General features: G+C 52.0%; 4 protein-coding genes and 1 long non-coding RNA gene across 9 annotated transcripts; 2 read left to right on the top strand and 3 right to left on the bottom strand.

Annotated features, from left to right (window-relative positions):
• The first annotated feature begins 776 nt into the window (after positions 1-776).
• On the top strand, positions 777-7,703 carry m1ap (meiosis 1 associated protein). Of its 3 annotated transcripts, XM_049743751.2 has the most exons (12): positions 777-899; positions 2,515-2,750; positions 2,851-3,042; positions 3,410-3,584; positions 4,516-4,662; positions 4,739-4,868; positions 5,169-5,310; positions 5,389-5,443; positions 5,592-5,734; positions 5,833-5,945; positions 6,032-6,128; positions 6,630-7,703. In XM_049743751.2, the coding sequence occupies exons 2-12, from the start codon at positions 2,520-2,522 to the stop codon at positions 6,825-6,827; spliced, it is 1,623 nt and encodes a 540-aa protein (XP_049599708.1). In that variant the 5' UTR covers positions 777-899; positions 2,515-2,519; the 3' UTR covers positions 6,828-7,703. The 3 variants fall into 3 exon arrangements, with proteins under 3 accessions (XP_049599708.1, XP_049599694.1, XP_049599703.1); XM_049743737.2 differs by having other exon boundaries at positions 5,169-5,443; XM_049743746.2 differs by lacking the exon at positions 6,630-7,703 and having other exon boundaries at positions 5,169-5,443; positions 6,032-6,539.
• On the bottom strand, positions 2,771-4,562 carry LOC125982956 (uncharacterized). The gene is made up of 2 exons (XR_007486569.2): positions 4,431-4,562; positions 2,771-4,353 (listed from the first exon to the last, which is right to left on the bottom strand). It is a non-coding gene; the product is annotated as an uncharacterized lncRNA (long non-coding RNA).
• Positions 7,704-7,841: 138 nt separating the features above from the next.
• Positions 7,842-13,136, bottom strand: dok1b (docking protein 1b). The gene is made up of 5 exons (XM_049743695.2): positions 12,671-13,136; positions 11,781-12,089; positions 11,563-11,659; positions 11,302-11,474; positions 7,842-10,964 (listed from the first exon to the last, which is right to left on the bottom strand). Exons 1-5 carry the CDS (start codon positions 12,725-12,727, stop codon positions 9,666-9,668), a joined length of 1,935 nt encoding a protein of 644 aa, XP_049599652.1. The 5' UTR covers positions 12,728-13,136; the 3' UTR covers positions 7,842-9,665.
• A 1,125-nt stretch (positions 13,137-14,261) lies between these two features.
• nagk (N-acetylglucosamine kinase) lies at positions 14,262-17,121 on the top strand. Of its 2 annotated transcripts, none has more exons than XM_049743802.2 (10): positions 14,262-14,427; positions 14,611-14,695; positions 14,772-14,870; positions 14,950-15,091; positions 15,225-15,335; positions 15,640-15,752; positions 15,827-15,914; positions 15,996-16,093; positions 16,181-16,259; positions 16,343-17,121. In XM_049743802.2, the coding sequence occupies exons 1-10, from the start codon at positions 14,327-14,329 to the stop codon at positions 16,543-16,545; spliced, it is 1,119 nt and encodes a 372-aa protein (XP_049599759.2). In that variant the 5' UTR covers positions 14,262-14,326; the 3' UTR covers positions 16,546-17,121. The 2 variants fall into 2 exon arrangements, with proteins under 2 accessions (XP_049599759.2, XP_049599760.1); XM_049743803.2 differs by having other exon boundaries at positions 14,328-14,427; positions 14,510-14,695.
• paip2b (poly(A) binding protein interacting protein 2B) lies at positions 16,914-21,085 on the bottom strand. 2 transcript variants are annotated; one of them, XM_068652891.1, is made up of 4 exons: positions 20,883-21,085; positions 18,631-18,797; positions 18,344-18,526; positions 16,914-18,211 (listed from the first exon to the last, which is right to left on the bottom strand). In XM_068652891.1, the coding sequence occupies exons 2-4, from the start codon at positions 18,784-18,786 to the stop codon at positions 18,155-18,157; spliced, it is 396 nt and encodes a 131-aa protein (XP_068508992.1). In that variant the 5' UTR covers positions 18,787-18,797; positions 20,883-21,085; the 3' UTR covers positions 16,914-18,154. The 2 variants fall into 2 exon arrangements, with proteins under 2 accessions (XP_068508992.1, XP_049599768.1); XM_049743811.2 differs by lacking the exon at positions 20,883-21,085 and adding an exon at positions 19,500-19,694.
• Positions 21,086-21,187: the final 102 nt, after the last annotated feature.

The following is a 21,187-nucleotide window of genomic DNA, read 5'->3' as shown; positions in this document are numbered from 1 at the left end:
TCATACTAGAGTTAGGGTTTCAAAGCGGGGTTTTATACTAGAGTTAGGGTTTCAAAGTAGGGTTAAAGCTAGGGTTAGGGCTTCAAAGTATGGTTTCATGCTAGGGTTAGGGTTTCAAAATAGGGTTTAAAGCTAGGGTTACGGTTTCAAAGTAGGGTTCAAAGCTAGGGTTTTCAAAGTAGGGTTTAAAGCTCGGGCTAGGGTTTTAAACCAGGGTTCATACTAGAGTTAGGGTTTCAAACTAGGCCCTGGTTACTATATCACAGGTGTCAAACTCAAGGCCCGGGGGCCAGATACGGCCTGCCAATTCATTTTGTGTGGCCCCCGAAGACAAATTGCGCATCAAATTCGTGTGTCATTACTAAAATTGCAAATTGTCTTCACTTTTATTAATCTCTCTTTTTTTTAAATTGGACCAGTTTTTACTCGTCTGATTTGAAAACGACTTATTTGTCCGTCTGTTTTGTAGCTTTTACTGTATATAATATGAGGTGCTCATACATTGATTTGGGTTGACAGTCATAATGGCCCTCCGAAAGAAGCTATGACTACAATGCGGCCCGCGAAAAAAACAAGTTTGACACCCCTGGGTTAAAGTGAGGACGTGGGAACGACTTGTTAACAATGATTATTAAAATAATGATGTTGTCCCCTAGCCCAAAACTAAAAAAATAAATAAATAAATACATAAAAGAATATTTGGACTTGATTATGGAAAGACTGAAGAAGTCATCTTTCATGTATTTGTATGCATTGGATTTGACAGGTCCTTGCCCACTTGATATCAGCTTTGGCGCTACTACCGGTCCAAAATGCGGCGCCCCTAGTGGAGAGAGAGTGAACGATCCAATCACAATCGGTCCTCGTTTTGAGTTGACTGAATCTATTCACGTGCTAAAGTAAGTGACGAAACGTTTGTTATATGGTAAACGTGACCTTCAATCGACGAATTAAGATTTTGTGAAATGTAGACACGATTTTAGTCAAATTGTGTGACCTCAACATCGGAGAACTTTTCGGGCGAACATTAGCATTCGTTCATTAGCATTATGCTAAGAGTCGTTTCGTCCGTTCGCGGTCGTACTGGACCGCTTGTCTTCACAAAACGCGTTGTGGGTGGTAAAAAGGACAGATAGGAACACCAAACCCATGTCCACACTGCACTGCCTTGGCGTCGTTGCTCGTAGATCTGTGAAACGAAAGGGCCTTGAAGAAAGTACGGTGGGCGGGCGGTCGAGCGAGCGGTCGAGCCATTCATTTGTATGGGAAAAGTTTACTTCTGTGAATGCTATAGACCATAGGTGTCAAACTCAAGGCCTGGGGGCCAGATATGGCCCACCACATCATTATATGTGGCCTGCGGAGACAAATTGTGCATCAAATTCGTGTGTCATTACTAGAATTGCAATTTTTTTTTTTAAATATTTGACCAGTTTTTAGTTGTCTAATTTGAAAACGAGTTATTTTTTAGTTTGTTTTGTAGCTTTTACTGTATACAATATGAGGTGCTCATACAGTTACTTATTTGGGTTGACAGTCATAATGGCCCTCCGAAAGAAGCTATGACCACAATGCGGCCCGCGAAAAAAAAACAGTTTGACGCCCCTGCTATAGACCAAAGGAACCCAGCTGCACTGCATAACACCATATTTATTTGCCAGGATTTCCCATCGTAATGTCTGGTGCATTTAAAGAGCTTGTTTTGAATTTTTGTCATCTGTTGGTGACAGTTAAATTGTTGCTCTAAAATGCTGTGTGCCGTGCATGTTAAACTAATACGCCACCCAAAAAAACTTGTAAACAGCACGAGTGTCTGTATGAAATTCAGCACTTGATATTCAGAAAGATGAAAAATGATTTACTGGTGTCAAGGATCGGATGGAGCAGGGCGACCAAATGCAGCTTGGCCCAGGGTTTATTGGAGAGAACAAAAACAGACTCGGCAAACTGACATGACGTAACAAAATAACCTGAGGACTAATTGACAGGGACGTGAAACAAAGGACGTGAAGACATTAAACGACAACCAGAACCAAACGACATCAAGACAACAACACACAATGATCCGACGGGGCGTGAGGGAGGGGCAGACAGGGCTTATATACATGACAGGTAACAAGAGGCAGGTGAGAAGAATCAAACTCGTCATGGGCACACAGGAGGGGAGGGGCGAGCACACAGACAGAAACCATGACAACAGACACACAGGGGAACGACTGGGGACGAAACGTGACAACTGGGGAATTTTGAAATATCACCTTTTCAACCCAAGCCATCAATAAAAAAGCTTGAGCCGTTGGCAAACTAGATTCTGTTTTGATTGAATCATTACCAAGGTATCTTGGTTGAAGTTTTTCTTTATTATTATTATTCTGTAGTCATCCGTAGCATTGGATATTGGGATGGAGGGCTCATTTGTGTTATTCCTGGTTTTTATTGCCTCCTTGTGATCCATTGACATTTTGTTTATTAACATGTTCAATCAATACACGCACTTTCTTCTTGTGTTTCCAGGTGACATGGATTGCAAGAAGGCTTCCGGTCTCTCTAACACCGCATTTCTACGGCAACCGGCCCGGGTCTTGATTGTTGAGGCCGTGCCGCCACGGTGGTCCGACACCCGCGCCGTTCTCTGTGATGCTCTTGAGAACTTCCTGACCATGGTCTGTAGTCTGAAGGGCCCTTCTAGACTTCCTTTCCTCAGCGTGTTTGCCATTGGCAGTCAGCAGCAATGTCTGCTCCCTTTTGCGGTAATCAACCAATCAATCAATCAATCAATCAATCAATCCATCAGCTTTATTGTCATTACCTTGCCTCCCCTTATCATTTGTGTGTGTGTGTGTTTTTTAGAAGGTTCGGGGTAACCTGCCCAGGTTGCTTTCCTGCGTGGCGGCCTTGCGGGCAATCCCGGGCAAAGGCGTCAACACAGAACTGGCCAGTGTAGGCGAGATTCTGCGAAAGACTGTGCTGGACAGCCACAGACAATTTCACCAATACAGGAAGTTCAGCGGAGTCCACGTCCAGGCCAACATATCTGTCGAGGTGAGGCTGTCTCCTATGGCATGCTTCACTTCTCCTCAGCTGCACCCACACCATTTGAAGTGTGGCTGTGAGCCTGCTGCTTTTATTTGGAGCTCGGCAACATCCCATCCATGATCATTCTTTCATGTTCTCTCGGGAGAGGGAATACAAATTACACAAGAGAGCACATTTATGTTGTGTCAGATAGTGATGGTCTTGAAGCAGGATGAAGTCGGGAACGGGCGTTGTCCTCAAATCACACACGTAGTATGTTACCTTCCCTAACCGTGTCCCCAAAGTGCAACCTTAGCTTCAAAGAATGCTTTATATGTACATGTTTTTTTTTTTTTTTTGCTTGTTTTGTTTTGTTTTTGTTTTTGATGAACAGGTTACTGTGGTGACCAGCCGTCCAGGAAAAGGCCTGGTTAGTCTTTTGAAAAACGTGCTCAAGGACGATGACCTGGAGCCAATCAATAGTTTCCTGGTGGTGCAGCTCGACAGTGAGGTGGATTGGGGTCAAGATGAAGTCCTGCCTCAGGACCCACGTCGGATTTGTAGTGCGGGTAGGAAGGAGGAGACAGACGCCCTTGATTTTTCTTTCATTTGTGCCAATGGGAGAAATGTTTTGTTTTGTTTTGGACCAAAGTCAATTCAACCAACACATTGTCCCGTTTGAGGACCAGTGCGTGCGTGGTCAAGTCGGTCCCAATTGAAGCAAAGTTCCCCGACTGATCCTGCGACGTTGCTTCCGTCCGTCCGTCTATCCTGGCCGGGCCGCGCGAGCACAAGCTGTGCGTGGCGGCGGCCTGGCTCGGGGAGCAGAGCGGCCCGTTCAGAAACCGGAGGGTGGGCGTTTCCGACCCGGCTCTGTCCGGGTCGCGCGCCGTCGTGTCCGTGGACGTTGGAACGCTTTACGCACCTTGCCTCCAGGCCGTCGCTGTAAATGAGAAAGTCTTCTCAATTGACTTACCTAGTAAAACGTTAAATAATATTTCAACAAAACAAAACCAAAGCTAGGCGCTAGTAGAGGATCCGTCACGCATTTTGTTTTCCCTTGAACGCTTCCAATTTTGGCTTGCTACGCACAAAATCTCTAGCATTGTATCTCGAGTGCCGTTTTCCCTCTTTTGTTCTCGGTGTTCTTTTCAAGCCTCCGCTCATAAAGCAGACGTGCCTTCGAGGCAATGAGCTGGCTGGCTGGCTGGCTCGCTCGCTCGCTCGCGTCACACTGCCACCAGTGTGACAGCAGTCGTGTTGCGTGCCGGACCATCAATGGGGCATTGATGACACGGACGTGCTATTTGCTACTGGCCGTGTTGGAAAAGTGTTGGCCTGCGGGAGGCCAAACAAGTAACATGGTAAAAGAGAAAGAGAGCTCGTTCATACATCTCAAAGTTAATTTTGCTTACTTTGTTTACGAATCCAATTCAGTTGTAATGAGAGAAGAAAATGCTGCGGCTGGCAAGTGTGTGATGGGCCAAATTCCTCCCGCAGAGAGTCTGGTGCTGGTAGACCTGCGACAGGTGGCCAACAGTGTGTTTGCTGTGGAGGGCGTGCTGAAGGAATGGCTTCAAGAATATGGCGTGGACTCCGAACACCTCCACCTTGGCCTGCCGAGCCCGCGGGGGAGTCCCGCTGCAGGTCTGGAGCGACGTGGCAAAAACGTCGTCATTCTTGCCGCCCGAGACGTGAGCGTGGCTTTTTGGCTCCGCTCTAGTGCACGTCAAGTGCGACGTGCGGGAGAGCGTCATCAGCCCCGGCCTCCTGCCGCTCAGCCCCGAGAAGCCCGATAGCCTCGGAGACATCGTATCTGCCTCTCCAGCACCACGGAGGATGAGAGCAATCAAGTAGGATTGAGAAGGACTCATCACGAGTTGCTTTTCTATTCACATGGGGGGGGGGATGTCCACCCTTTGTGCAGCCGACTGAATGTGAGCGTTCCAATCCACCGTGTGCGTGTTGTCTATTGTGCGTTCTCTTTGACGCCGCACTTTTTCCAAGAGCTCCCGTTATGTCGATATATGAGACGGGCCTTAATGGCATGGACACGGATTGCACACGTGTCGCCAGCCGCCCGGTCGAACAAAAGAGGAGACAAATGGCGACGGCTACATTTGCCAGAAGGACCTCCTATCTTGTGTCCGCAGGGCTCTGCGCTCAGGCGGCGTGTGTCAAAGCATGTTGTACGGGCTGCCGCTCGTCGTCACCCCGACGACGTGCTGGCGGCTCAACTGGGACGAGGTGGAGAGTAACCGACACGCCTTTCAAGCTCTCAACCGCACGCTGCAGGTGCGTCAGAAACACCACCGCTGCCGCCGCCATATAGCGACTCCCCAAAGCCACGGTCTCCCCGAACTTCCGTTTCAGGACCACGACCAGGTTTTGCTGCTGCAGGCGGGGCCGAGCGACGGAGGCGGCCCAGGTGCGTGGCCGTTGTAGGGTGCGCTCGTAGATGGAATTTGATCAGACCTGACCTGCCTATGTTATCCCGAGGAGGTCCAAATCTCTGTGCTATTTGGTGTTATTTCCAATGGTGGCCTTCAAAGTGCGTGTGTGTTTGCGTGCCACAGATTTACGTACTTTCTATTGCCTCCATCCCTCACCGTCCCTCGCCATGCTGCTGAAACCGGTCGTCTGCCAGGAACTGTTTATGCCCGGCATTCACTCGAAGCCGCTGCAGGAGCCTCCGCCCGAGACCATGCGGCTCATCCGGGTAAAATGGCCTTTGTCTTCTCTAGAATTCCATAGCAGAAGGGGTGGCGAGAGGTAGAAAGCGTCACTCACACTCGTTTCGTGTCTTGTCGGTATCAGGGTTGCCTCAGCCACATCAACGAGACGGCCGTGTTGAGCCCTTGCTGTCTGAGCAGCAACCTCTACCAATATCTCAGGAGCATCCCGGTCACCGAGCTGCATCGTCCCTCGGGGTCTGCTTGACTTCAGTTGTGTTTCAGTAGGCTCGGAGTTGAAAACACGTGACAATTAATGCCATGCGTCCGTCTGTTGTCTCTAGTGCGTCAAATGCGCACGCGTCAAATGCGCACGCAGCTTTCCAGACGTACCAGCGTCAACCAGCAGGGGGCGTCGAAGTCGGCGGGCAACCTCGTCAGGTAAACACTTGTTTTCTTGACCGTGGGAGCGAGCCATATCGGTGGGTTGTGGCAACCCTCGGATCCATTTACGTCAGAACGTCTTTTGTCAGCCGAGGCCTGCTGAAAGCGCTGAGATGTTTCCCACAGGTGTTGTTTCTTCCCATCTATGCTCAAAGAATAGAATAGTCATTTACCACATGAACAATGATGACTATAATATTATGCTCATTCCTGATGACTTTAGTGTTCTCCTCACTGAAAAAGTACAGCCATTTTATTCTCAAAATGAGGACAGTCACCCCAAACCTTTGAACGGTAGTGTGCGTGGCACGGATAGGCCCCGGTGGAAATAAAATGAGCATCTTTGGTCTGCCTGCCCGCTGTCCCAAATGCAACACATATATTTATATGTATATATACATATATACATATATATATATATATATATATATATATATATATATATATATATATATATATATATATATATATATATAGAGAGCCTTCCTTATCTCTCAGGCTCAGCAGCTGAGCGTGTACAGCGGCGAGGTCGCTTCCGCCGTGGCGTCCTCCTCCTCGCCCACGAGCCCGGAACACTCTCGCCCCGGCCCGCCGAGAACCTCGCCTGTCTTTCCGCCGCGGCGACGTCCAGCCTTGACCTTGACCAGAGAGGGGAGTCGGGGGCGCGACGGCGCGGCCCTGACGGGAAAGCACTGATGGGCCAATGCTCCAGGCGCACCCTTGTCGCCTTTCCACGGCTGGGTGAGGGCTTTGCAAATGGATGTGTGGAGTGCGACGGAAGGAGTGGAGGTACCCGTCAGAATCGTACCAAGGTCAAAACGAGCGTGCGCATTCCTCTGGAGTCGGAGCGAGTAAGCAGCAGAGGTACGGCTCTCCGCTTCCGTTTGACCCCAAAGAGTCGTCCACCGTGACCCATCGAGTCGTGTCAGGCTTACGCCGCCGCCGTCTGTCGCGCCCACCGTCGGACGCGACTCGATCTCCTGCCATTCGGCTCCCTCGTGGAACCTTGCAGTGTGAGCGGCGACCCGCTGACCGATGACCTCATGCTGTTGCCATGTCAGCGCACTTCCCCATTGGCAAGTTCCTTCACGCCACAAGGACTCTTTTGTGCCTCCTTTTTGGCTTGCCTGGCTTCCTTGCTCCCATCCTCTGGCCTACCTTTTTGTATCACCAGTCGGTGGACTGAAGTGCAAAATAGAAAAGGTCACAAGTCTGAAGTTCCTCTTTCAGACTGGTAACCACAAAGGAGAACCAGGCAAGCTAAAGAGTGACGTTTTGTGTGCGTGGGTGTATTGAATTTGACTCGGGAGGATGCGCGTACTTTACTTTGAAGATGAGTTGAGTTTTGGGAGGGAAAAATGTGAATTTTATTAACATATATTTATTTATTGTATTTGAGAAAAGCATTTTCCTGTTCAGCTTTCACATGTTGTCAACAAGTCGTCGCGCGCGAACTCTTGCTACCCTCGCTAGAAATGCTTGTAGTTATCTTAAGTTGGCTTTCAATAAATTGCCTTGAAACCTCACAGGTGTCGTCGCTCACTGTGTCGCTGCGGGCAAGAAAACTTTCCTCTGGCTGTGTCTTTCCTGCAGCTGTCTGTTCCGGTCCCAGTGAGAAAACCAGACAAATGCCCACCCATGACACAAGGTGAGGCTAACCCTCTGTAGGAGGAGGTGTGTCACGGGATCGGCGGGAGCAGGGCAACCAAATGCAGCTTGGACCAGGGTTTATTGGAGGAACTCAAAAGACAGACTCGGCAAACTGACATGACTTAACAAAACGATAACACGTGCATGACTGACTAACCGAAACAGACTTGAAAACGACAGGAACCAAAAAGACACGAAGACAACAATGATCCGACCGGGCGTGAGGGAGGGAGGGGCAGACAGGACTTATATATACACGACAGGTAACAAGAGGCAGGTGAGAAGAATCAAACTAATCATGGGCACACAGGAGGGGAGGGGAGGGGGAGGGGCGAGCACACAGACAGAAACCATGACAACAAACACGTAGTCACTACGTGACGAGACGTGACAAGGTGCAGTGGGAAGCGGACAACTCAAAGTCTAAAAACAAAATAGAATAAAGGTTGGCCACCTTCCTCGGCAGTCACAAAAGTGTCGAAAAGTGATTCCAAGTACCAGACATGCAAACGTTTACCCAAACAAAATTTGTGGGTGGGTTTTCTGTTAAAAAAAAAAAAAAAAAAAGAAAGAAGCAAAATGAAATGATTATGACAGAGAGCCAAAACAAAGCAAATAGAACTTGAGAGACAGACGCAATGACGCCGCTGCCGTGCAGTGCTAAAAATACAATTCGCATGTGCTCATTCCGAGGAGCAGTTAAGTTGAACAAATGGGACGTCGTCAAATGGCCCCAAACGGAACCCTGGAACATGCACAGACTACTTCCTCGCCTCATCGCGTATTTGCATTTGTTCCGTCAGCTTGCCAGACAGTAACCGCTGGAGTAAAGCGCCTTAAAAATGCCACGTGGGCTTCTGCGGAGGCGCTCGCAAAGAAGCTCACCGAGCAATCGAGGACATCGGACAAAGCCGAGAGATGAGCGGGACAGAGAAACAGAGCAGGGAAGGGAAGGGAACGGTCTGTCCCCGTTTCGCAAACCGACCGCCGCACGCCACCATCCTTTCTCGTGCGGTGCGGCCTTGCGTATGTGCCGCACAAAGTGTCCATTGTCGTCGGTCCCGCTCGGGCGGAGCCTCCCTCGTCTTTCCGCCTCACGTTGCATCTGCCTTTGTCTGCGCTGGAAACGCGAGACACAAACTGCTCGCGGTTAACTGACGCTGTGGCGACCCGACGAGCCAAACAAAGGAGAAGAAAGTAGGGACGAAAGGCGCCGCACTGTGCCTAAACGGTGCCATGAAGCGCTTGGAAACGCACCTGAGTAACAAAAACAGAGTGTGGCACAGGATGGGGTCAGACTTGCTCAGAAAGTCCCTTGACTAAGAGTAACTGTGATGTTGATGCCACTCTCTTTTGCAGATATCTTTTATTGCCCGTGAGATTTGCGGACATCTCTGTATGTAAACATCCATTTCGAGTCAAGGCTCTTATGTAGCAGATGCAAGGAGGAAAGAGTGCTGCAGCTTGGCGCGCTTTGGGTCAAGTTCCTCGACCCAAACGAGGATTCGTTGCGTGATTCGTGCAAAAGGTTTTCCACTGTCTTGGTGCCTTGGATGGAGGAAGGGATAGATGGCAGCTAAGGTGATGTGACTCGCTCACGTGAATGACAATGTCCTGGGCTGGAGCTGCACCCAATCTAAAGGCGGCAGCAACGGCGGCGGCGGCGGCAGCAGTGGCAGCGGTGGCAGCGGCAGCAGCGGCGGCGGCGGCGGGGGCAGAAGCGGCTTTCTCACGCATCTGCGTGCGCCTCACAGCTTGCTCGGTCTCTGACAGATGAGATCGTCCCAACGCTTTCACCGCCGTTTTTACCCCAACAATGACACAAGTGTGCTTCTGAAAACAAAGTCTTCTATGGATCACTTACAGACTAACTAAGGCAACTGTTCAAATATTTCCCAAGTTGTCATAGATGGTGTCCGGTGAGCCCAGTGCTGACGGTTTGGACTGATTTGACCACGATGTGGAAGGTTTAGAGACGATGCTGTACAGCTCCCTTTGCTTTCCACCCCTAAAGTTGTTGTTGTTGTTGTCGTTGCTGCCGCCGCCGCCGCCGCCGCTCACATTGTCATCGGGCTCGCCAAGTTTCCCAGGAGGCGACGGTACGGGCACCTTCCGAGCAAAATTGCACCAGACGGGTTTGGGAGAGGCGACGGGCTTGGGCCATCTTGGAGCCGGCAGGTGTCGCCCTCCACGATTGGCGGGCCAATGTTTGTGGGACTCAAGAGACTTTGCGTGGGCGGGGGTGCTGTAATCCCGCTCCGGTCCGGCGGGGCCCGGCGCTTCCTCCTGCCTCTTCCTTCCTCCTTTGGCGCAACCCTCCGGTTCGTCGTAGATATGCTCCGGAGAAGGAAGGGGGGTGGACAGAACTCCGGGGTTCGACATGTTATCGTTCACGCCGCGTCTCCCGTCCCCATTCAGAAGCAAGACATCCGTCTGACGGCTGAGCTCCAGGCTGATGCGGTCATAGACGTGGGAATAGAGGTCCCGGGCTTTCCTCTGGTCGTCGCCCCCACGAGCTTGGGCCCCGCCCCCGGAGGACTCGTCACCCAGCGGACGCAGGCGACAGGCTGGAACTCGCAGCGCCGACGCGATGCTGTCCACCGGGTCCGAGTAGAGGCCGTCGGCCTTTTGCGGGGGCAGACGGACGGCGTCTGCCGGCTCGGAGTAAAGAGCGGCTCGTCGCTCGGGTGAGGTAGGACACTTTGCCGTCCCCCGGCCTCTGGTAGAGCACGGAAGTGTGTCGGCTCCGCTCGCAGAGCCCAGTGACGCCGGCAGTTCTGGCAAGCTCCTCCCTTTGTGTCTATCGACGGCGCCGCACGCTTGTCCTCTCGCCCCCCCGCCGCCATCTCCTCCCTCCCTTTTCCCGAGCACACCGTCTGCGGAGCCCGGTTTGCTGCCGCCCGAATCGCCGTCGGCCTCCCAGCTGTTACAGCTGCTGCTGCCGCCGCTGTCTCCGCTTGCGGGTCCCGCGGCGCCAGCTGCGTCGCGTACGTGCCACAGCGAGGGCGGGCACTCTGGCTCAAAGTCGACGGGGCAGCTTAGGGGACGCTCCTCAGCCAGGGCCTTCTGGGACTTGATGGCCCGGTCCACCAGGACGAAGATCTCGTTACCTTGCTTGGTGTCAAAGCTGAAGTTGCCGGGGCCCGAGTCACAGCGGCGCCCGGACTCGAAGGAAAACATCACCTGGAGAAAGAAAAGATCAAGCCAGATGGATTTCAGTTCAGCCTGTGACAGAAGCCTCTGAAGGAAGGTTTTGCACCCTTTTTTTTTTTTTAGTCTGGCTGGCTTTGACTTGCTTTTCGCGTTACTCCTGTAAGCAAATCCCCACCAACGACGAGCTTTCCTTAAGCCGTCTGCTATCCCGTCCGTCTTCTGCGCATACGTAATTGAACCGTCTCGTGTAAGCGACCGCGTGCGTGTCAACAGCACAGCAGCCGCGGCCTCGGAAACACAAGAGGCTCTGACCGCTCAGTCGCTCGCGCAGTCGCTCGCTCAGAAACACGCACGGACTCTGACCCACCCGGTCTCGACCGTATCTCCTCAGCAGCTTATACGGCCAGACAAAGACGTCCCTCTTTGTCTTGGGCTCTTTCAAGATCAGGACGTCGTTTTCAGCTTTCAGCCAGAAGTTGCCCGACAGCCCGCAGCGGTCCGAAGCCTCGGTCGGCTGAATGGTCACCCAGAACTGGTTAGCTGCAGACATGTTTTTTGTTTTTTCTTTCACAGTTTACAAACGATTGCTTATGCAAGCGCTTTGGGCTCCCGTCTGTCGCGTACTCACCCTCCTCTCTGGAGTAATAGATGAGGTTCTCTGACATCTTCAGGTCTTGAGGTTCCCCGTCATTATTCCTGTTGGCGCCGCCGCCGCCACTTCCACCCTTCGGAGACACAAATTTGGCTTCATGCAAAAGTGCTCACGGAAGCAGCATGTGGAAAGATCTCTCTCCGCTCGTCAAAGTCTTTGAGCCTTTTAAAGCAAAGGCAGGCGCCAAAGGATACCTGAAACGCAATGTCACACATGGTATTCATCCACTCCTCGGCGGCTTTCTTCTCGGCAGCAAACACGTGGGTCTTGTCGTTGGTCTCCACGCAGAAGGCCGCCATGTTGTCTTTGGGACAGTTCTCCGTCAGCGCCGGCAGGATGGAGATGCACTCGGACAAGCGGATAATCTTCTTGTCGAGCTTTCTGGTCTTCTCGTTTGAATTGCCGCCGGCCGCGCCTCCCGACCCGGCCGCGTCGAAGAACTCCAGGCGCGCGATTCCGTTTTGGCTGGCCGGATAGAGGACGAACCAGTTCTTCTTCCATTTCTGTCGGGCACAACGACATAAGGAGCCACTGTCACATCCTTTCGACGCCACGCTTTGATTTCGTTCTGTTCTGAGATTGGGGAACCCCTTAAAATGGTGTGCGATCGCAGCGTTGAGCTCAGCAGAAAGCAAATGTCAAGAGTTTCACCTCATTCCTTCTTTCCACAAACAGTAAGCCGTCAAGTTGTACCGTGGCTTTCGTACTAGGAACGCGTTCCCGTTGACTTTTTCCACTCTCTACTGTGGGACGGACGGAGCGAGGGCCAAAAATGTTTTTGCTGCTCCATGTCATATGACCCAAAGGAGACGCTCAACATAGACAAAGACCCTCTTTCAATTCCCCGCCAGGCAGAAGATGTGTTCTTAGCCAGAAGCGCGTTAGAAGCAAAGGCACGTATGCGTGCAGACCCAAGTCCGAGCCCCTCGAACGATGAGCGTCCGCGGTATGAAGGTCTAAGGTTGTTTAAAAAAAAAAAAAAACATAAAAACTGTCTTTCTTCCGTACACGGCTCTGTGCCGCTCACACACCAAACGGAGCTCACGACGAGGCTACCACGACGATAAGAACAGCAAAAGATTACCTTGCCAAACTTTTGATGTTGCACGTAAAGTTGTCCCTCCTTGGTGTGGGTGTCCATGCCCCCGGCCGGGCTCCAGGAACTCGAGCCTCACCCCCACCCCCCAGCCCCAGGTAATCCAAATTTGACAGCAGGGGAGGGGGGGAAAAATCCTCTTGAGTTTGTTGTTCTTTTTCTCCCCCCCCTCCACGCACCCCTACATCCCCAACCCAAGCAAGCAACTTCCCCACTTCTTTCACTTCCGCTGCCTGGCTATGAAAGGCTGAGAAGGGTTGCCGTGGGACTAAGCGATGCAAAGCGGCACGGCGCAAACAAGTTAAGGCCCAACAGAACACTGAGCGGTCCCGTTTGGGATGCAAAAAGTCCAAAACTAAAGTTACGCTTCTACTTGATGTGTCTGACGGCTGCGGTGAGAGTGAGCTGTGGGAAAAGTTGGCATCAAGAATCCCAGTCTTCCCTTTAACCTTTCAGTATAAAAGCTCTTTGGTCCTTAACTCATTGACAAGAAGCACCCCCTCACCCCCCACCCCGTTCTACTTACGAATACTATGATTCCCTAAAAAAACAAGAAAAAAAAACAAGGTGAGAGGTCATCAGGGGTGCCGTGGGAAATCATCGACTTTCACTTTATTTGTCAGGACATTGTTATTTATTTCGTATAACTGCCTCGCTGGCTATGCCAATGATATGTAATGATAATATGCTCTTATTATATACGTCACCTGCTGGGCATTCATCCAATATGACTCATGGAGGTAGTGTATTCTGTTCATTGGAGTTAGCACAGAGTAAATCCAATTCGTGTGAAAATGGACACAAGATCACTTTCTAGTCATTTTTCGCAAACTAGCTTATTGAAACATTTATGTTTGGGGTTGTGTGCGTCTTTGTTAGACAAAATAGACACCCACCGTCGCTCAGTAAAGGTTGGGAAACGAATATAATCATGTCTGTCAGATGTTTTATTTTCAAGGTCTGGCGCTTCATATCTGCTTCTTCCTGCTCGCTTGACACGCGCTCGTCTTCCTCTTCTCAGATCTCCTCACTCTTTCGTAACGTCGCTTTTGCTCGCTGTCATGGCACACTTAACACGTTGTCCCTGATACGGTGTCAGAACGACAACAAAGTTCAAGTGATTTTTCTTTTAACACTACTTTCCACGTAAAGCAAAGTTGCAGGGGGACTCGCCCACTTTGGCCAGAGATTTGCGAATGGCTTTTTAATGCGCTGCAGATGCCTCGTGTTGGCTCTCAGCGTTGTCCCTGATTCGAGCCCAAAACCAGCACTATGAACCTTCTTCGTTCATCACGTCGTAGAGGAGGAGGAGGAGGGGGGGGGGGGGGGTGTCCAATCAGTCGTTCCAATTTTAGTACGGTTTAACAAACTAAAAGAAAATCACTTTCAACTCAAAACAGTGCGATAGTCACACTGATTTGATTTAGAGGGGCAAACGCGGGATGCTGCAAGCAAAAAAAAAAAAAAAAGAAAGAAAGACGCAAACATAAATAAGACAAACACACACACACGCAAAGGAATAAGAAAGCAAAAGAAAAAAGGCCAAAAGAAATGCCGCAAACAATGGAAAATCACCCGTTACCCGCCGCCTTCATTTCATTTTGTCGACGGTACAATGCTGCCGTCCACTGGTCGTTTGAGAGCATGGCAAAGTTCAGCCCAGTTCTTTGGAGATCGTCGCAGTCACGCGGACGGAGCGAAGCAGGAAGTGGAGCAATGGCAACCGTGTTCGGCGGCGTAGAAGGGTAAGTTTGAAAAGATAGCGCAGAAAATGTTGTATGTTTTTCTGCTCCATCCCGATCGCTAAAGACATCACTTGCGGTGAAGTCACTGCTACGTACGTCCTGGCATTCGGCACTACGGTGTTTAGTTGAAGTTCCAATGTCCAACCAAGAAAGACGCATCCGAAACTTGGTGTGCGCCCGTAGTGGGGGAACCCATTCCAAGGCGGTGCTGGTGGCACAAGATGGACGAATCCTGGCAGAGACTGTGGGGCCCTCCACCAACCACTGGGTGAGCGAGCGAGCGAGCGAGCGAGCTGGAGTAGTCCTGATGACTTTGGTCTAATCAAACAATTGTGTTTGCGCAGTTGGTGGGGGTGGACAAATGTATCGAAACCATCAATCTCATGGTCCAGAGAGCCAAAGTGGAGGCGGGACTGGAGCCAAACACGCCGCTGCGCATGCTGGTCTGTCAAATGATGGCTGGCAGAACGTGATTTTTATTTGTTTCCTTTTTTCAGCCAACACGTGAGTTTATGTCGACAGGGCATGTCTCTGAGTGGGGGCGAGCAGAAGGAGGCCATCGACAAGCTGATTGCGCACATGAAAGGCCGCTTTCCGAATCTTAGCCAACATTATTTCATCACGACCGACGCCGTCGGCGCCATGGCTACCGCTAGTGATCGCGGCAAGTCCGGGCTTACTAGCACACACCAATCGAAACAGGCTTGATACTTTGCACCCATTAGGTGTGCGTGTGGCATTATCTCTGTCAAGTTGGCTGCTTGATCAGAGTTCGGGCGTTTGCTTTTTTTCGGCAGGAGGCGTGGTCTTGATCTCGGGCACCGGCTCCAACTGCAAATTGATGAACCCGGACGGGTCCCAGATCGGTTGCGGGGGCTGGGGTCACATGATGGGTGACGAAGGGTCCGGTAAGAAGTTCAACATTCCTGGACCGGAACCGATTTGAAACCGAAACTGCCCCCCGCCCCCTCCAACACACACATTCACACCGTCATATGCCGGAATCGAACTCACAGTGTCGGCACACAAGACAGGCAAGTCTACACCATCGGCAACTCCCACCGGTCTGAGAACCGTAAAGCTTCGGAACCGGCTCTGAGCTGCGGTCCTGTCAGGAAATGTGTCAGTTGGCAAGCGGCGGTCACCGGAAGACAAACGGACTGTACTTACCGGTAAGCACAAGTGACGAGCCTCCGAACATGCTCTCCGCAGCTTTCTGGATTGCTCATGTGGCGGTCAAGAGCGTCTTTGACGCAAAAGACAAGCTGGCCACGCCTCCTCATGATGTCACATATGTGAGAAAAGCCATGGAGGAGTATTTTGCGGTGAGCTTCCGTCCCATTCGGCCCGACGTTTCTCGTGTGCCATGCCAAAGCGGGTTCCCAACGGTTCTTTGTAGGTGTCTGACCTCATGGGAATGCTGCCGCACCTCTACACAAACTTCCAGAAGTGCCGCTTTGCCGGATTCTGTCGGAAGCTGGCTGAAGGTGGGCAGTGAGTCGCGCCAGCCGCAAATGATTTCTTTGAAATACTATTGTGAAAGGCAAATATTTGCTTGGGTGTCAAAGGTGCGGAGGCCGGGGATGCCCTGTGTCGATATGTGTTCTCCCAAGCCGGGAGAGTCCTCGCCAAACACGTGCGAGCCGTGCTACCTGCGGCGCAAGAGGTGACGCGCGCACACCCCCCCGATTGCACCGTCATCGCTTTCCTCTGTGAGCGCCGCCCTATCTTCCTCCCTCCCTCCCTCTTCCAGCCTCTACTGAGCGGCGACCTCGGCCTGCCCATCCTGTGCGTGGGCTCCGTGTGGAAGAGCTGGGAGCTTCTGAAACCGAGTCAGCTTCCGGCGACTTTGCCCTCTTGCGCAACGCGCACGGCCGGCTCCACAACTCCCCGTTTTGTGCCTCCTCCCTCGCAGGCTTTGTCCAGGTCCTGGATGAGACGGCGGCGTCACAGGAGCTCAAGGGTCGTTTCCACAGCTACAGCCTTCTGTCGTTGAAGCGGTCCTCGGCCGTCGGCGCCGCCAGCCTCGGAGCTCAGAGTTTGGGCGCACTTCTAAAGATGGACTACGCGGCCAATGTCGACGTCTTCTACCGTCACTCCTGCGAGAACAAGCGCTGAGAGCGTAAGATGCAGAGAACGTTTTGGTCTTTTTGTTCAATAGTTGCGGACTACGTCTTCTTCTCGCGCGTCATCATATTGTGATGCCGACGAACGGCGCAGAGGACTCGCTTAGCCACCCGTCCGTTTTCTGAAGCTGGTCACACAAATTTGTTACGTTAGCTACAGACGCCGCTTCCTTTTGTATGTCAGCGATGCCACCATCTGCTGGCCACCCAGTTGCATTGCACACACACAGGGCACTAAATTCCAAACCCGGCGTGTCTCTCCCTACTTTGAAGACGATCAGTCAGTTCCCACGCTAAATTGGACAACGACAACAGACTCCGTTGTGGGTGCTTGTCATGCCTAAGAAAGCTCCCAAGCAGTTTGCCTTGAATATCTTTTATTCATTCTTTGTATTGAAATGAATACTCTGTCTTTGGACCTCTTTAACTCTCACGGCTCGTGTCAACTAACTTGAACAAAAATCTGCCAAAAATGATTTGACGTTGCACAACCCACCTGGCAAACATGAGGAAGTTCCGCTTTGACCCCATGTTCAAATAAACTCAACTTGACGGTGGCAAAGTGAAATGTTTCTACTCATTAACAGTTAAGTTTATTACACAAAAGTAGGACAACAAAAACTACGGAGCTGACGGGGCATTTCCGTGCGACCATTTCCTACGACTCGTGCCAAATCAGGCTCACGAGAGGAACTTCCTCATACGCGCAATTGTGTGTGTGTGTGTGTGGGGGGGAAACGGGGGACGGTGACAATCAGCCCAGACGGCTATCACCCACGTGACGGGTCGGAGCGGACCCCAAACACTCCATCCTCTAAACAGGATGAGAAGGACAAAACCAAAGTGGGGAAGAGGCCATTTGAAAATCCCATGCGAGTATGGACACTTGTTGGGATGCCGGACGAATAAGAAAGAATGTCAGCCGCCGGTTCCCTGCGATCACGCCCGAGCGTTTGGATCGGTCTTTGTAACGTCCTGCAAAATTGGCAGGCTCTGTGACATCGCGGGCATCAACGGGTCACGGGGCCTTTGATAGACGGGCAGAGTGGCCCACCGCGCCCTCCGAAATTTGGGCTAAGGAAACCTTCAACCGCTTTGATGTCCAATTTGACCAAACACAAGATATATGCGAGGTCATTTTTCAAGTTTATTGTTACACTCGGTTCAAGTTGTTGAGTCTGGCGTCAATCGCTCGGTAGCTGCCGCAATTCCCGCGGGGGAGGGATTGGGGGCGGTGGGGGTGGGGGGGGTCAGTGGGCGCGCGCCCTCTCTGCCGTGCATTGGGAAGTGTGGCCGCGCGGAGGCGCCCGTCGTAGGGCCGGACATGTGTCGAGACCCCGCTCCAAAGTGTCGCTCGGTTCGCAAGAAACAAGAAATAAAAAGAAAGGGAACAAAACAAAGAAATAATCCCCCCACCCCCCGACTGGGCCTAATCACACAGTGGTTGTGTGTGCATATGTGTGTGGTTGTGTGTGTGTGTGTGCGTGCGTGCGTGCGTGCGCGTGAGAATCAGTGTGCTGACTCATGGCCGCCAGAGTCTCTTGAGAATGCGTGAGGACTGGTGCACGTGCGTGTAGGCTCCATAGGGGTGAGGGGGACTTCTAGTATTTCTTCCCAGGGACAAACTCCTTGGCTTCGGGGTTCAACATGCTCTTCCTCTGCACAAAAGAAGGGGAGGGAGAGAGTGAGCGCTGCGGGCAGGCTTGTAGGTAGGTAGGTAGGTAGGCAGGCAGGTCGGCAGGCAGGCAGGCAGGCAGGCAGGCAGGCCTTGCTTGCACCAATCTTCTCACCGCCACTTCCTCCAGACTGTTGTGGTGTTCGCTGACAGACAGGCCGTTGAGCTGCTGCTGCAGTTGCTCCACCCCTTGATTGTTGAGATCACGTGACGGGATGAACCAGTGCTGGTCCTCTTCCTCCAGCATCTCCTGGAAGCAGCGGTCCAGGAACTCTTGCTCCAGCAGCTCTTCTTCCACCTGCAGGAAGGGGGAAAGCATGACGGCGGATTTGTAGGGGCAAACGACGGCGAAAGCCAAACCAGTAACGCTGCCAAAACACAACTTATACACTAGATCCACACCTGTCTGTTATACTCCTCCTCATTCTCCATCCACATGTATTCGGCAAAGGGGTTGGCGTCGTTGGTGTCGCCCGCATGTCCGTTAGCCACCGGCTCTTTGCCCTCCTTCCCTGGCGCGCCTCCCCCCGGTGTCTTGGCCACCTCGGGACCACTCATCTCAGCCGGCTCTGCGTGGGATGAATGACAGTGGAGGTCATAAGAAGGACGTGAAGGATAGACATTTGACAACGCGACCGTGCTCTACCCTACAGCCATAGCATCCGAGGCTTCATGACAGGTTATGTAACGCGGGCGGACGGACGGACGGATGGACGGACGGACGGACGGACGTCGCCGTGGCGTCGAGCCTGCTAGCGTCTGCACGCAGCTAACGGGCTAAGGCAGGTGCCTGGCCGACTCGACCTGCAAAGTTACTCGAGGGATTGCACAGCGCTCTTAGCTGCGAGAAGAGTATGGGAGGGGCGGGCTGGCGGGCTGCTAACTGGTTAGCTGCATGCAAATAGACGCTGAGCTGACTGAGCCGAGCTGCGCTGCACGGCGCTGTCAACGAGCAGGCCTAAAGACGGCCGCCATCCCGTCAACAACAAAAGGCCGGCTCGAAAGCATAGCACGCAGCTGCTCCAACACGCAAGGCGCAACCAACACAATCTCAATTTGAGCATCTCCAAACAATCAAAGTCCAAGCTCGATCGCTGTGTGCGGCAAACAAAAGACGAGTGCTGCGCTACGTGTTAGCACGATGCTAACAGCATGGCAGCATCACCGAGGCAGATCAACAAAAACAAGGCAGCGTTCCAGGTTTGCAGTGGCTTTGCACGGGACGAAGGCAAAAACCGCATCGCCTTGACGTTCTGCGGCCCCGGGGTTACCTGGCATCGTGTACTCCGAGTGTGACGTGACCCAAACGTCGGTTCTGTGGCTCGCTGATTGTTAAGGGTTGCTTCCGTCGGAATTTCAGTGCAGCAACGCAATGGTGCGCGAGTTAGCTAAATCTTGTTAGCCGCCGCCTTGCTAGCGCAAGCAAACTGGGATGCTCACGTGATCTCTATCGAGTTGACGTGTTTCGCGAAAACCGTTATTCGCACTGCTTTTGGAAGTTTCGGGGGGGGGGGGAACTATTTCCCCTCAAATTGCTATCACTATATTCTGATGGTTTTGATCGGTGCCCATGTTTTTTGTTACCTAACTGGTTTCAGTCTTGCCACGAATCAAACTAGCGACAAATACCCATTTAAAAAATACGGCATCCGGAAGGGGCATTGAACGCAGCATGTGAACAAACACGCCGCCCACCCGCCCGCCCTTGGTCGTGCTGCGTTCAAATGTGAGTCGGAATTGCAGCTTTTCTCTGTGAGAACGCAACAGGAACGCATTTCTAAAACATCGGGTCTAACGTAAGTCCTTGTAGTTGTTGTCACAAAGTTTGGAAAATAACAGTTTATATGGTGATTAAAGTAGAGCAGTTCAGAAGAAGGATGGATGTACATAGCTGTACCTACTTAAATGTGTCAAAGCCGAAACACGTTTACGCGTGCGACGTAAGCTGAATCCTTCCCGTGATGCCTACATTTGTCGTTGACTTTTATGGCTGTCATAGTGCGGTAATCTGTGTCTTGATGTAACCTGCAGGCGTTTCATGTTCGTGATGTAGATTGACGATCGGTTTTCTTCAAACGGCCGTTTGGTCACTTGACGGCTCGGTTGTGACGCCACGGGCAGCCAATATTCCGAGGTAGCGGGAACGCGACATTACTCACACCAAAACCAAATGTCTGCGTGGATTCGTCAATCTTCGAGTGTAACCAAATAAAGCAGCTACCAGTAAACTATATTTTGTTTGATTCCGGCCTAAGCACTACTGTGTGCGATTTGGGGACATTTATGTGCTGCCACATGTTGGAGTCCCGTGGAATTGTCCCTAAAATGTTTTTCCATGCGGTCGTAGGAGGGAAGTCGTTATTCTACTTTTCGAAGGGCGAAATTCTCTCTTTCGACTGTCTGTGGCAGAGTTCTGGCTGGCTGGCTGGCTGGGCGGCTGGCTGGCTGGCTGGCTGGCTGGCTGGCTGGCTGGCTGGCTGGCTGGCTTGCTGGCTTGCTGGCCGGCTTGCTGGCTGGCTGGCTGGCTTGCTGGCTGGCTGGCTGGCTGGCTGGCTTGCTGGCTGGCTTGCTGGCTGGCTTGCTGGCTGGCTGGCTGGCTGGCTGGCTGGCTGGCTGGCTGGCTGGCTTCTCACTGGCAGACAACACAGACTCACCCAACAACTTGAGATGTAAACGGGGCGAATCCGCTGGAGCAAACGATCGTCTCTGCTGTTGCCTGCCAGATGTCACGCTGTGTTAACGTTCAACTTTTTTTCCTCCCATCAACAAACACGTGTCTTTTCTGACACTTTTGGGACGTGAAAGAAAGCGAGCGAGCAAGCGAAATCCACTGCAGCGTTCAGGGGAGACGAGCCCTGTGCCGTGTTAAGTTTATCCAACTGGAGGTTTCGCCCATTGGTCGAAAGGAACGCCAATCAGCTCTTCGGCGCAATGCAATTGGTCATACGGCCCACATGCC

The sequence above is a fragment of the Syngnathus scovelli genome, chromosome 1 (genome assembly GCF_024217435.2).
Source record: "Syngnathus scovelli strain Florida chromosome 1, RoL_Ssco_1.2, whole genome shotgun sequence".
Taxonomy (NCBI): Eukaryota; Metazoa; Chordata; class Actinopteri; order Syngnathiformes; family Syngnathidae; genus Syngnathus; species Syngnathus scovelli.
This window is presented reverse-complemented; position numbering and strand designations above follow the sequence as displayed.

Coding starts and splice junctions, on each gene's coding strand:
- m1ap (XM_049743737.2), top strand. CDS start 2,520: ATGGATTGCAAGAAGGCTTCCGGTCTCTCTAACACCGCATTTCTACGG. Junction 2,751..2,850: donor AATGTCTGCTCCCTTTTGCG/GTAATCAACCAA, acceptor TGTGTTTTTTAG/AAGGTTCGGGGTAACCTGCC. Junction 5,444..5,591: donor GAGCGACGGAGGCGGCCCAG/GTGCGTGGCCGT, acceptor TGCGTGCCACAG/ATTTACGTACTTTCTATTGC.
- nagk (XM_049743802.2), top strand. CDS start 14,327: ATGGCAAAGTTCAGCCCAGTTCTTTGGAGATCGTCGCAGTCACGCGGA. Junction 14,428..14,610: donor GTGTTCGGCGGCGTAGAAGG/GTAAGTTTGAAA, acceptor GTGCGCCCGTAG/TGGGGGAACCCATTCCAAGG. Junction 15,336..15,639: donor GATGGGTGACGAAGGGTCCG/GTAAGAAGTTCA, acceptor TGCTCTCCGCAG/CTTTCTGGATTGCTCATGTG.
- dok1b (XM_049743695.2), bottom strand. CDS start 12,727: ATGGACACCCACACCAAGGAGGGACAACTTTACGTGCAACATCAAAAG. Junction 11,475..11,562: donor CTATTACTCCAGAGAGGAGG/GTGAGTACGCGA, acceptor ACATGTCTGCAG/CTAACCAGTTCTGGGTGACC. Junction 10,965..11,301: donor GGAGATACGGTCGAGACCGG/GTGGGTCAGAGT, acceptor TTCTTTCTCCAG/GTGATGTTTTCCTTCGAGTC.
- paip2b (XM_049743811.2), bottom strand. Junction 18,527..18,630: donor AGGAGGAGTATAACAGACAG/GTGTGGATCTAG, acceptor CCCTTCCTGCAG/GTGGAAGAAGAGCTGCTGGA. Junction 18,212..18,343: donor ACAGTCTGGAGGAAGTGGCG/GTGAGAAGATTG, acceptor TCTTTTGTGCAG/AGGAAGAGCATGTTGAACCC.